At 50.1% G+C, this 13,600-nt stretch overlaps 1 protein-coding gene across 1 annotated transcript; it reads left to right on the top strand.

Annotated features, from left to right (window-relative positions):
* Positions 1-1,175: 1,175 nt before the first annotated feature.
* TEX28 (testis expressed 28) lies at positions 1,176-13,488 on the top strand. The gene is made up of 4 exons (XM_039219229.1): positions 1,176-1,211; positions 4,460-5,190; positions 12,250-12,385; positions 13,049-13,488. The coding sequence occupies exons 1-4, from the start codon at positions 1,200-1,202 to the stop codon at positions 13,388-13,390; spliced, it is 1,221 nt and encodes a 406-aa protein (XP_039075160.1). The 5' UTR covers positions 1,176-1,199; the 3' UTR covers positions 13,391-13,488.
* The last annotated feature ends 112 nt before the right edge of the window (positions 13,489-13,600 follow it).

The raw sequence follows: 13,600 nt of genomic DNA, 5'->3' as shown, positions 1-13,600 counted from the left end.
AAGGTTGATTGCAAAACTGTCAATCCCTGGTTTCCACCCACAAATTGTCCACTACCGAGAATCAACCACTTTCAACTCTTTTAGCGGTTTCTTTTGGCATTTAGCTCCAATTCCCTAAATAGTTCGTAGTGCTAGTTTTCATTTTTATATTTTAAGAATTATCGTGGGGCATCTGGGTGGCTCACTTGGTTAAGTGTCCGACTTCGGCTCAGGTCAGGCTCTGTGCTGACAGCCAGCTCAGAGCCTGGAGCCTGTCTTCGGATTCTGTGACTCCTTCTCTCTCTGACCCTCCCCTGCTCACACTCTTTCTTTCTCTCTCTCAAAAATAAATAATAAAAAACATTTAAAAAATTTAAAGAATTATTGTTTTTTTTCCACTATAGAAGATGACAGTGTAGCTCTTTGTCACACACACCCTCCAAATTTTCCCCCCAATACAGTATACAATGACCAGCGTTAGATCACATTTTGGTGTTCGCATTATCAAGTCCGCGGAAACACTAGTCATAACTGAGTCATCACTCTGATGACTTTTCTTTTCTCTCCCAATGTTTTGTTTACCGTAGAGTTAACAGTTGCCTCCCTCCCCATCCCCTCGCCCCCCTGTTTCCTGTTGTCTGCTCCTTTCCATAGGCCAGCACTCCCCCCCACCCCCGCCACTGTCCACATCTCCTCTCCGCTGGTTAAAGAGGTCCAGCAGTCGTGCATTTCATTCCCTCAGAGCGTTCTCTCCTGGAGCCTTTGAACTTGCCCTCCAGCCACTAGCCCGGGCTCCCCTCCTGTCATCCTGGAGATATCATTTGCTTCCTTTTGACCTGTCCCATCGATCCCATCTCCACCTCTTTCTTAGGTTCCTCTCTGGTTTGGGTGATGCTCTCTCTCTAGTAGCTCCCAGAGAAAGAATGCAGACAAGGTAAACTGTTTCAGTTCTTTCATCTCTTTAGTCTCATCTCACAATAGGCAGTTTGGGTATAGAATTCCAGGTTGGAAAATCACCCCCCCCCCACCAGTTTGGGGGCATTACTTCATTGTTCCCAGTGCTTTGCTAAAAATCTGAAAACATTCTGACGCCCAATTATTTGAATATGACCTATTTTTTTCTTCTCTCTGACAGTTACTCTCTTAGCATATTGAAGATATCACTCAGCTCTTCTGGATTTCATTAATGCCGTTGAAAAGTCAGCTTTAGTGTAAACGTCATGGTTTTAAAGGTAATTAGCTTTTTAAATCTGGCTTTTTTTTTTTTTTTTGAGAGAGACTGAGAGAAAGAGAGTGAGAAAGAAAGAGAGAGAGAGCGCGCAGGGAAGGGGCAGAGAGAGGAGACAGAGAATTCCAGGCAGGCTCTGCACTGTCAGTGCACCGAGCCCAATGCAGGGCTCAAGTCATGAAACCATGAGATCATGGTCTGAGCCGAAATGAAGAGTCAGACGCTGAACTGACTGAGCCACCCAGGAGCCCCCATAAATCTGTGTGCTTTTAAAACCTTGTGTCTAGATGTGGTTCTATTTCTCTTTCCCTGTTTGGGATTTATTGGGATCCTTGAATTTGTGTTGTCTTTTATCAGTTCCGGAAAGTTGTTTGTGACTATCTCTTAAAATTTTGCCATTCCCTCGTTCTATTAGACTTTCTCATTCTATTTTCCATGTCTTCTATCTTTCAATATGTTTTTTTTCAAATTTTCTGTTTCCTTGTGCCTCTGTGTTGCATTCTGGATGCTTCTTTAGCTCTATTTTACAATTTACTAATTCTCTCTCCAGCTATTTCTGATGTGCTATTACATCCATCTATTGAACATTTTAAATACAAATATGAAGCTTGGCATGTGTACATAAAGGCACAGAAAACATACATTTCAGGCAATAATGTGAACACACGTGTAACTACTATTCAGGTTAAGCACCTTGGCCTCCACCTGTCTCTCCCAATCACGGCCCCTTCTCCCACTTTACTGGGAGCCACTATCCTGACATTTATGCTACCAATGCCCATGCTTTTCTTTATAGCTTTATTGTCTGTTGTCCCTAAACAACATCATTTTGGTTTGCCTGCTTTTGAACTTTACATGATGAAACCGTATATAGTATGGATTTTTCTGTGTCTACCTTCTTTTGTTCAACATTATGTTTGTTCGTTCATATTTTCAAGGCTGTAGTTCATTTTCATTGCCGTATAGGAGTTCGTTGTCGAGTATTTTGCAGGTCACTTGCACCTTTTACTACTGATGGGCAGATGGGTGATTGCTAGCAGTTGGCTGTTGGGAACATTAGGGCACCAGCAGTCGCCGGGCCGTTTGGTGTGCGTGTCTTCAACTTTACCATTTACCAGTGCTTTTCCAAAGTGCCGGTACCAACGACGGCCCCGCCTGGAGTGACGAAGCGTTCCTGTTGCTCCATATCCTTGCCAACATTTATTATTATTAGCCTGGGTTTTTCCAGTCTGCTAGGTGCATAGTGGTATCACAGTTTTTAAATCAAGGTATGATTTGCATACCAAAAAATGACACAGAACCTAGGTATGTATTATAATATAATCACTCCTGATCTACCACCATGAAATCATTTTCAGATTGAAAATGGTCATGAAGGCTTTTACAGTGAAAAAGCAGAAACAGAGGGGTTCCTGCGTGGTTCAGTCGGTTAAACGTTGGGCCTCCCCACCTTGGGTGCTCCACTTTCAGCGAGGAGCCCACTTTGGATCCTCTATCTCCCTCTCTCTCTGCCCTCTCCCCTACTCATTCTCTCTTTCAAAAATAAATAAACATTTAAAAAATTAAAACAGAGAGTAGAAACAGAACAGAGGCTCTACCTGTTATTTTTTAAATATTATATTTTTATTTTTATATAAAAGTTTTAAAGTCTTAAACAAAATTTTAATGTTTATTTAATTTTGAGAGAGAGAGAGAGAGAGAAACTGAGTGCAAACAGGGAAGGGGCACAGAGAGAGGGAGACACAGAATCTGAAGCAGACTCCAGGCTCCAAGCTGTCAGCATAGAGCCAAGTGTGGAGCTCTAACTCATGAACTGTGAGATCATGACCCGAGCCAGAGTCAGATGCTCAACCAACTGAGCCACCCAGCCACCCCTAAATTAAAAAATACATATATATTTATTTATTTATTTTTTAGAGAGGGGGAGAAAGAGCACAAGTAGGGGAGGGACAGAGAGACACGGGGACAGAGGATCTGAAGTGCGCTCTGTGATGACACCAGAGAGCCCGATGCGGGGCTCGAACTCACAAGTGAGATAATGACCTGAGCCAAAGTTGGACACTTAGCCAACTGAGCCACCCAGGCGCCCCAAGATTTTAAAGTAACCTCTACACCTAATGAGGGGCTCCAAGTCATAACCCTGAGGTCAAGAGTCACCCCCTCTGCCCACTGAGCCAGCCAGGGGCCACTCCGCCTGACCTCACTTACCTCTCCTAGCTCATCACCAGCCACTCTGCCCTGGTCCACTGTGTCCCAGCTGTGCTACTATGGCCATCTCTGTTTTAAAGATGAGAAAACTGACCCTCTGAGTGGTTTCTTAACTTGCCCGTATGAAAGATGCATTCATTTGCATCACAATATTTTTTTCCCCCAACCTTGACTGTTAGCTCTTTATGAGCAAGGAATGTGGCTGGCCTCTCTACCAGTGGTAGGTGCTCAGCAACAGCGTGTTGAATGAATGACTAAACGAGGGAAGAAGCAAGCAGGATGCAGATCGCCCTGTCTCCCTCTTTGATCTGCCTGGTGGAAGCAACATGACAAGACATATGGGTTGATGGGAATGAGCTTGTTCCATACTTTATAAGAATAGTTCGATATAAAATAAGATCTATACCAATATAGTTGGTACTTTTGGGAAGAGAAGAAGTCCAAGAACAGACAGGACAGGCGTGGAGGGGAGGATTCTAGCCATCTGGGGGTTCTAGTGAGGTCTGGTCGGACAGCAAAATGTCAGGGGCTCAGTTGGAGGGGTGTGCGACTCTTGAGCTCAGGGCTGAGTTTAAGCCCCATGTTGGGTGTAGAGATTACTAAAAAAAAATGGGGGTGCTGAAAAGAAAGGGAGAGGGGCCTGGAAGTTGAACCTGACCTCTCCAGTTGGTGTTCGGCCCATCTTGAGTGCACGTCGGTGTCTGTACCTATATGTCAGTATTTTTTCTAAATTTTTCAAAATGTTTTTTATTTCTGAGAGAGAGAGAGACAGCATGAGCAGGGGAGGGTCAGAGAGAGAGGGAGACACAGAATCTGAAGCAGGCTCCAGGCTCTGAGCTAGCTGTGAGCACAGAGCCCGATGCGGGGCTCGAACCCACGAACCGCGAGATCATGACCTGAGCCAAAGTCGGACACTCAACCGACTGAGCCACCCAGGCGCCCCCACACGTCAGTGTTATGGCAGAGGGAGGTGACAACATGTCCAGTTCCACCGCCTGCCCCCCACAGAACTGCCGAGTAATGATTTCTTGTTTCCCCATGCAGGCAGGGCACACGCAGAGCCCAGGCGCCGCCGTTCCCTCCCACGTTCCCTCGTGCGGGTCCCTTTCATCCGACGAGGACGGCCCCAGTGGCCATTCCGGCCTGTGCGACGGGGAGCTGGCCCGGAACTTACAGGACACCATCAGGCGCCGCATCCTTTTCCTCTCAGAGCAGCTGCGAGCGGAGAAGGCCAGTCGGGACGAGCGCACCGTGAGCTACCTCAAGCTGGTGTCTAAAGCTGACCGGCACCGGGCCCCCCGCGTCCGGCAGGCCTTCGAGAAGCTGAACCAGCGCGCCTCCGCTGCCATTGCCCGGATCGAGCGAAGGCTCCGCCGTTGTCATCGGCAGCTGCAGGAGCTGCAGCGGGGCTGGAGGCCCAAGGGCCTCGCGCAGAAGGCGGAAAGCGGCCCGCAGCCCTGCAGGCGGCCCGGGGAGAAGGCCCCGCTTTCAGAGCCGCCCAGGCCCGGTGGGGAAGCCCGCCTGCCCGCCGAGCAGTCTGGTGTGGTCCGACACTCGCCCCTGGCCAGTGGCTTCCCGGCTCTGCAGCCGGGCAAGGCCCCGGGGCCGAAGCGTGCGGCCCAGCAGCGGGCCGAGCTCTTGTGGACGGTGAGGGAAGACCTGGGAGAGGTCAGGGAGCTCCACCTCGGCCTCCAGGGGGCCTATCAGCGCCTGAAGGAGAGTCATCTGATGGACCTGCGGGTGTCACTGGAGTCCCTGCAGGAAGAGAAACGCAGGTGAGGTGGCCTGTCTCCTGCAGCCTTGGCTGTGGGGTCAGCCCCTCCCCCCCTCCCCTGGCCGGACTGTGGGCAGCAGAGTGAAGGGGGGCGAGGACATGGGTTCGGAGGGTCAGGGGGAGGGGGAGGGGAGGAGAGGGCAGAGTTCCTCCGGGCACCCGGCCCCGCAGTGGAGAGGGCGCGTCCCCCGCCCGCTGCCCCTCCCCCGCCCGGGTCCTCTCCTGGCAAAAGAGGCGCCAGCTCAGTGTCCCGCCAGGTGGCCGCAGAAGCTGTAGGCTCTCCCTGTGGTGGCGGGAGCCTGGCAGGTCACCCGTTACCTGCGAGGGAGGGGCCCTGCAGGTCCCCGGCTGTGAGAATAACGTGGGAAGCAGGACGCCTTACCAGCCATGCCCCCCCCCCCACCTGTGCTCATGGCTGAGCTGGGCAAGTGGTCCTACTCGCGATATTCCTTCTGAAAGTGACTGCCTTCTGGCGAGTGCTTTCTCCCCACGGCGTGGTGGGTCACACTTATTTTTATCCAAGACAAGACTAGGGCCCACAAATGGGGGGGGAGGCAAACTCAGCCTCTCGAAGGCCCTGCACCGTTCCTATTTGGACCTTTCTTGGGGCCCTATCAGCCCTCAGGGCGCCGCGCTGCCCCCCCCCCCCCGCCCCCCGGTCCGCACACTCCGTTGCCTCGGGTTCTCGCATTAGCGCAGATCCTTCCAACTGGCCGGCCGGAGACGATTCCCAGGAAAGTAAGAACGCCGCTCCCCTAGCGCCGGGTGTGCGCGCGCGAGGCGCTCGGGAGGGAGTCCTCTTCTGCTTTCAGCGGGAAGCCTGGCCTGTGTGGACACTGCCTGACAAGTCTGCGAAGGACGACGCAAAACTACCGCGGGGCAGTCCAGTGTCAAATAAGACTGCCCGTCAGAATTACCGGTTTCCTTTGCGAGTGAGGTTCGTAGGGCAGGGCAGCCGAACTCGGCTCTTGGGATTCCTGACGACCCCTCTGCTCCATCAAAATACCATTTCCGAGGGTGCATGTCTATAAAGCAAGACTAGAGCTCAGTGGCAGTGACACATGTCCCTGTAAGTTCCCATCCTGCCCGGGGCCACCAGGACTGTTGTGCTCCCGTAAGCCCTCGACCCCTCAGCAATCAGGCTGTGCCCGCGGTGCGGGGGGGCAGGGTCATCTCCGTCCCCCGCTTCCCCACGAATACCGAAAGCTTGCACTTCTGCAACGGCGGCCCCCACCCCCACTGGACGGTGACAGGAGCGTGCAGCGAGCTGCCATGGCGTTCGCCTCGGAGCTGCTCTGCCCGTCGGCCGCAGCAGGTAGCCTAGCTTGGCGGATCTGCGTTAGAAGCAGCAAAGCAGGTCTGCGGGCTCAGATTTGCCAGGAGACGTGGAGAGTGGGCGGGAGGCGGCTTTACATAATAACAGTGACAGCAGGGAGCAAGTAGCATTGTTACCTGTGGTGTTCAGCCGTCCACTTTACAGATGGGGAAACGGAGTCTCAGAGAGGCACAAGCCTGAGAGCAGGTCAACATGTCCTGGGCATGTGGCTTCCTAATCTAGGGCGAAGGGGACACAGGAATTCGTTGAAGTTTTTAAAACGTATGTCTCCTTCCGATCTTTTATTTTTTTTAATATATATTTTTTAATTTTTAAATGTTTTTTATTTATTTCTGAGAGAGAGAGAGAGACAGTGTGAGCAGGGGAAGGTCTGAGAGAGAGGGATACAGAATCCGAGGCAGGCTCCGGGTTCTGAGCTGTCAGCACAGAGCCTGATGCAGGGCTCAAACCCACAAACCGTGAGATCATGACCTGAGGGGAAGTCGGACGCTTAACCGACTGAGCCACCCAGGTGCCCCCCTTCCAATCTTTTAAAAACCCTTTATGTGAGCCAGACGCAGACATGACCTATGTGTTGAAGTCAGTAAAGTGTCACCTGGTGACCACACAGGTTGTCACCTGTGTGACCCCTGTGGTTGTCACCTCTCCTCTGGTGCGTCACAAACTGAGGTTTCAAACTGAAAAGTCTTAGGACACTTCTCACAGGTACATCTGTTTCCTTTCAAGAGGGCTTTCTTTCTTTCTTAAACATTTTAAAAGTGTTTTATTTAGGGGCACCTGGGTGGCTCAGTCGGGTAAGCTTCTGACTTTGTCTCAGGTCATGAACTTGAAGTTTGTGAGTTCGAGCCCTGCATCAGGCTCTGTGCTGACAGCTCAGAGCCTGGACCCTGCTTTGGGTTCTGTGTCTCCCCCTCTCTCTGCCCCTTCCCAGCTCGTGATCTGTGTCTCTCAAAAATAAATAAACGTTAAAAAAAATTTTTTTAAGTAAAAAAATAAAAATGTTTTATTTATTTTTGAGAGAGACTGCAAGTGGGGGAGGGGCACAGAGGGTGGTGGGACAGAAGATCTGAAGTGGGCTCTGTGCTGACAGTGAGCCTGATGTGGGGCTTGAACTCATGAACTGCAAGATCATCACCTGAGCCGAAGTTAGATGCTCAATGCCTGAGCCACCGGGGTGCCCCTTTTCTATTTTTGAATTGAGATGAAATTCACAAAACAAAATTATCCATCTTAAAATGTGCAATCCACTGGCAATTGGTACATTTGCAATGTTGTGTAACCACCACCTATATTTGGTTCCAGAACATTTTCCTCACTCCAGAAGAACACCCCACCACTCCCCATTCACCTTACCCCAACCCCTGGTGACCACCACTGTGCTTTCTGTCTCTCTGCATTTATCTCTTCTGGATACTTCATGTAAGTGGAATCATACAGTAGGCAGTCATCTGTGTCTGTCTTCTTTCACCCCGTGTAGTATTTCTGAGATTCATGCAAGTTGTGCGTAGGCACGGATCACTCTTGCTCAGCAGAACTCTATCGTACGGATGCGCCATGGTTAGTTTACTCGCTCACCTGCTGCTGCTCAGGGCTGTTATGAATAGAGCTGCTATGGACGTTCTGGTACCCGAGCTTCTGGTGGCTGCCGGGACCCTTAGCTTGTGGCCACATCACTCCCATCTTCAAGGGCAGGATCTTCACATGTCTCTCTGCTCTGTTTTCATACGGCCCCCTTCTCTGTGTAAATGCTCCCTCCGCTTCCCTCCTGTGAGTATGCCGTGGTTGCACAGTGGCTCAGGAGGGCCTACCCCACCCCTGCTGCGTTCCCCACCCTACCTGCAGGGCTTGCTCCCCCAACAGCTGTTTCTTCATCTCAGACTTCTCGAAGCTGCAGGCCGCTAGCTTCTAGCTCAGTTTGCCAAAAGCCAGCGCTCAGGTATGATCAAGAATATACTCTTCTTTGGGGCACCTGGGTGGCTCAGCCGCTTAAGCATCCGACTGTTGATTTTGGCTCAGGTCATATCTCAAGGTCAGGAGATCAAGCCCCCATCAGGCCCTGCACTGAGTGTGGAGGCTGCTTGGGATTCTCTCCCTCCCTCTCTCTCTGCCCCTCCTCCACTCACGCTTTCTCTCCCGCTCTCAAAACAAAATAAACTTAAAAAAAAAAAAGAATATGCTCTTCTTCAACAACAATAACGTTCAGGACAATTTATATTAGAAAGGGCAGGCTTCACAGCTTTGGAAGATTTGGGGGGGCATTTTGGCTGGCTGCTCGTCATTTTCTCTTTGTAAGAGCATTTTCTGGAGTGGTCCGTTTGCTGGACTAAATGCTCTAATCAAAAGATATGGGTTATCAGAATGGATTAAAAAAAAGACCCATCTATATACTGCTTACAAGAGACTCATTTTAGACCTAAAAACACCTCTATATTTAAAGTGAAGGGATAGAGAACCATCTATCACGTTAATGGACATCAAGAGAAAGCTGGAGTAGCCATACTTATATCAGACAAATAGATGTTAAACTGAAGACTGTAACAAGAGATGAAGAAGGGCACTATATCATAATTAAGGGGTCTATCCAATAAGAAGACCTAACAACTGTAAATATTTATGCCCCCAACTTGGAACACCCAAACATGTAAGTCAATGAATAACAAACATGAAGAAACTCATTGATGATAATACAAGAATACTAGGAGACTTCACACCCCACTTCCAGCAATGGACAGATTACCTAAGCAGACTATCAACAAGGAAACAACGGCTTTGAAAGACACACTGGACCGGATGGACTTAACGGATATATTTACAACATTTCATCCTAAAGCAGAATATACATACTTCTCGAGTGCGCATGGAACATTCTCCAGAATATGTCACCTACTGGGACACAAATCAGACCTCAACAAGTACAGAAAGATCAAGATCATACCACGCATATTTGCAGACCACATGCTATGAAACTTGAGGTCAACCACAAGAAAACATTTGGACAGACCACAAATATATGGAGGTTAAAGAACATGCTAAAGAATGAGTGGGTTAACCAGGAAATTCAAGAAGACATAAAAGAAATGCATGGAAGCAGATGAAAATGAAAACACGACAGTCCAAACCCTTTGGGATACAGCAAAGGTGGTCATAAGAGAGAGGTATATAGCAATACCAGCCTACCTCAAGAAGCAAGAAAGGTCTTAAATACACAACCTAATCTTAAACCTAATAGGAGCTAGAAAAGGAACAGCAAATAAAGCCTAACGACAGCAGAAGGAGGGACATAATAAAGATTAAAGGGAAAATAACTGATATAGAAACAAACGAACAATAGTAGAACAGATTGATGAAACTAAGAGCTAGTTCTTTGAAACAATTAATAAAATTGAAAAACACCTAGAGAGACTTTTCAAAAAGGAAAGAGAAAGGACCCAAATAAAATCATGAATGAAAGAGGAGAGATCACAACCAACACCACAAAAATACAAACAATTATAAGAGAATACTATGAAAAATTATATGCCAACAAACTGGACAATCTGGAAGAAATGGATAAGTTCCTAGAAATATATAAACTACCAAACTGAAACAGGAAGAAGTAGAAAATTTGAACAGACCGATAACCAGCAAAGAAATTGAATCAGTAATCAAAATCTCCCAACAAACAAAAATCCAGGGCCAGAAGGCTTCTCAGGGGAATTCTACCAGATATTTATTTATTTTGTATTAAAAATTTTTTAATGTTTATTTTTGAGAGAGAGAGAAAGAGAGACAGAGAGAGAGACAGAGAGAGAGACAGAGACAGAGACAGAGCATGAGCAGGGGAGGGGCATGGAGAGAGGGAGACACAGAATTTGAAGTAGGCTCCAGCCTCTGAGCTGTCAGCACAGAGCCTGACTTGGGGCTTGAACTCAACGAACTGTGAGATCATGACCTGAACCAAAACCAAGAGTCAGATGCTTAACCAACTGAGCCCCCCAGGCGCCCCCCAGGCATTTAAAGAAGAGTTAATACCTATTCTTGGGGCGCCTGGGGGGCTCAGTCGGTTAAGCATTTGAAATGCTGCTATGAACTGGCTCCTGATGAACTGGCTTTCAACAAATGCCTGGGGGACATCTGCATCTGGGTGTCAGTCGAGTCCTTGAAGCAGGTCCAAACCGTCCCCTTGCCTCATATTTCCAGTCTGCGCGACAGCACCATCGGTTATGTTACTGTGCACGCCGGAGCCACGTGAACGGATCCACCACATTCTCCGTCGCTGTGTCCCGCCCCCCCCCCCGGCCACTCTGTCTCCAGTACCTTTCTGCTTCTCCAGGAGCACCGTCCTCGACCCACGGGACAAGCGTTCCCTGGCTCTTCCCTAAACGACGGTGCTAAAAGCCACATGGCCTCTGTCCTCTGGCCCATCCTTCCTGGTGCCCAAATGAAGAACCTCGAAGTTTATGGAATATTCCAAACCCAGGGAGAATGTAGAGGATAACATGATCAGCGCTGTATACCTACCCCCAGCTTTCTCAAATCTTAACATTTACCAAATTTGCTTCAAATGTTATTTTGTTAAGAAGTAAAACTTTAATGTTTATTTCTGAGAGAGAGAGAGAGAGAGAGGGAAACTGAGTACAAGCAGGGGAGGGGCAGAAAGTGAGGGAGACACACAATCAAGAGCAGGTTGCAGGCTCTGAGCTGTCAGCACAGAGCCTGATGAGAGGCTTGAACCCACGAACCGTGAGATCATGACCTGAGCCGAAGTCGGGCGCCCTTTAGAAGGTTCACTTGAGCTCTCACACTATCCCTTCCCAACCCCACCCCCCTTCCACCCATCTCGCTATCTTCATTGGGACCTTATCTTTTTCATGCATGTTTTTATACTTTTACAACTTCTACACATAGCCATAAACAACTGGTTAGTGATGTTCTGTTTGTGTTTTTAAAGAGGTCTGCTGAGATATAAGTTACATGCCATGAAACGCACCATTTTAACTAGATGTTTCAATGACTGTGAGTACATTTGCTAAGTTGTACGACCATTGCCGCAATTCAAGTTTTTGTTTTTGTTTTAGCAACAGCTTTATTGAGATATAATTCACATCCCCATAAAATTCACCCATTTACAACCAGTGGTTTTCAGTGTATTCATGCAGTTTGCAACCATCACCACTGTCTCATTCCAGAACATTGTCATCACTCCAAAAAGAAACCCCACCCCATGAGCAGTCATTCCCCACTCGCTCCCCACCCTCGGCTGCCAGGAACTACTCATCTGTTCCCATCTCTATGGATTTGCGTCTTCTGGACGTTTCATATAAATGGACTCACACAACATGTGGTCTTTTGTGACCGCTCCATCCCTGTAACCGACGGATTTGTATGGAATGATTGCTGCTTGCCAAACACTGATGCTGGGGATTTATATGGGATTTAACAGCAGGCACGGATAACTTAGATTTTCATTTCCACAACTTCTGGTCTATGGCTAGTTTTGTAAAGCTGGTTTGCAAGAGGATCTGTACATGAAAGGTATATGAATATCAGTGTGTGTGTGTGTGTGTGTGTGTGTGTGTGTGTGGCTGGTGTGCGTTTCTGGTGTTCTGAGGCCGACCTGGAGGAGGAGAGAGGAGGAAGGTGGAATCTGAACCCAAGTCCACTCTTGACATAGGACTGCTCCCCTCCACACACAAGCCGCGGGCAGGGTCCTCAGGGAGTATTACTCTCTCTTTTGCTCCCAAGACAAGCATCGATGCAAGAACAGGTGAACGAGCACGTCCAGGGGCACTTGGATGAGATTTGCCGCCTCAAACAGAATCTGGCCTGCGCCGAAGAGAAAATGGCCTATCTGTCCTACGAGAGAGCCAAGGAAATTTGGGTGAGAAACTCACGGGGGAGCTTTTAAGGCGAGGGCCAGTGGCGACACAGGGAGGAGAGAGGCAAACGATGAGCAAGTCCACTCTGATGGCCCGCGATCTAAGGGAAGGGACCGGTCCTCAGGCTGCCCCTGCGGAGGGCTCAGTGGTGACTCGCACATGTGGCTGGGAGCCAGAAGTGCGCAGTGTCCGTGTCCGTGCTGCACCCCTCCCCGCCCTCACCCAGCCGAGCTCATCTGAGGCCCTGCAGCTTTCAAGGGCGCCTGGGAGCTGGCCAACGGGGGTCTCTCCGGGCACCCCTGCTTCTGACCCTGGGTCAGCAAGCAGGGGTGAGGGATTACCCTCACCTTGGCGGTTAGGCTCGCTCTCTTCCACACTCTCAGACCCTACTCCTGTCCTCGGTCGGCTGTCGCATGGCCGGGTTCTCAGTCTCAGGCCACACTGGATGACAGAGCGCGGCCGAGACAGCTGAGCCCTTCGCTGTTCCCGGGCAAGCGCACACCCTCCCAGGACTCAGCCCTGAGCATGTACATGCTCCAGGTTCTCGACTCCCCTCCTAAGTCTTCAGCCCCCCGTTATTTGCCGCAAACCCCTTAGAAACCCAGGTAAGAGCCCGCACGTCCGTTCTGACCTCTCAGGAGGCCTTGTGTTCTCATCACCCGCAGGAGGTCATGGAGACTTTCAAGAACCGTATGTCTAAGCTTGAAACTCTGCAGCGGGCAACGCAGCTGGAGGTGGCGGACAGCCCCGGGAGCCGGCCCCAGGGGCTCGCGCTCCGGCTCAGGAGCCTGCTCCTTGTGCCGGCCACCGCCCTCCTGGCTGGCCTGGCCTGGCCCGCACCGCTGCTGGGCTCCCGCCTGCGCGCTGCCGCTGCCCTCCTGCTCGTCGGGCTTGGGGCCCTGGCCTGGAGGAGGTGGCACACCCTCACCGCGGCCTGGCGGGCCTGGGTCCCCTCCAGACAGAGACGGCATTCCAGGGAACCTGAGCCTCCAGCACGGGGGCCCTAGAGGGGCTGGGGCTGCTGGCTCAGGCCGCCTTCTGGGTGCCAAGGGCGCCCGGCCAGCCCTTCCCGGACAGCTGCTTCTCCACACTTCCTCTCTGACTCCATCACTGCCGGCCTGCCTCACACCTCCCTGCTTCGTGATCCTTCCTTACAAGCTGCGGACGCAAGGCTTGGAAAATATTAAAGCCTCTGAAGTGCAGCGCTGCTCTCCTCC

Source organism: Hyaena hyaena, unplaced genomic scaffold (genome assembly GCF_003009895.1).
Source record: "Hyaena hyaena isolate Hyena2069 unplaced genomic scaffold, ASM300989v1 scaffold_808, whole genome shotgun sequence".
Lineage (NCBI taxonomy): Eukaryota > Metazoa > Chordata > Mammalia > Carnivora > Hyaenidae > Hyaena > Hyaena hyaena.
This window is presented reverse-complemented; position numbering and strand designations above follow the sequence as displayed.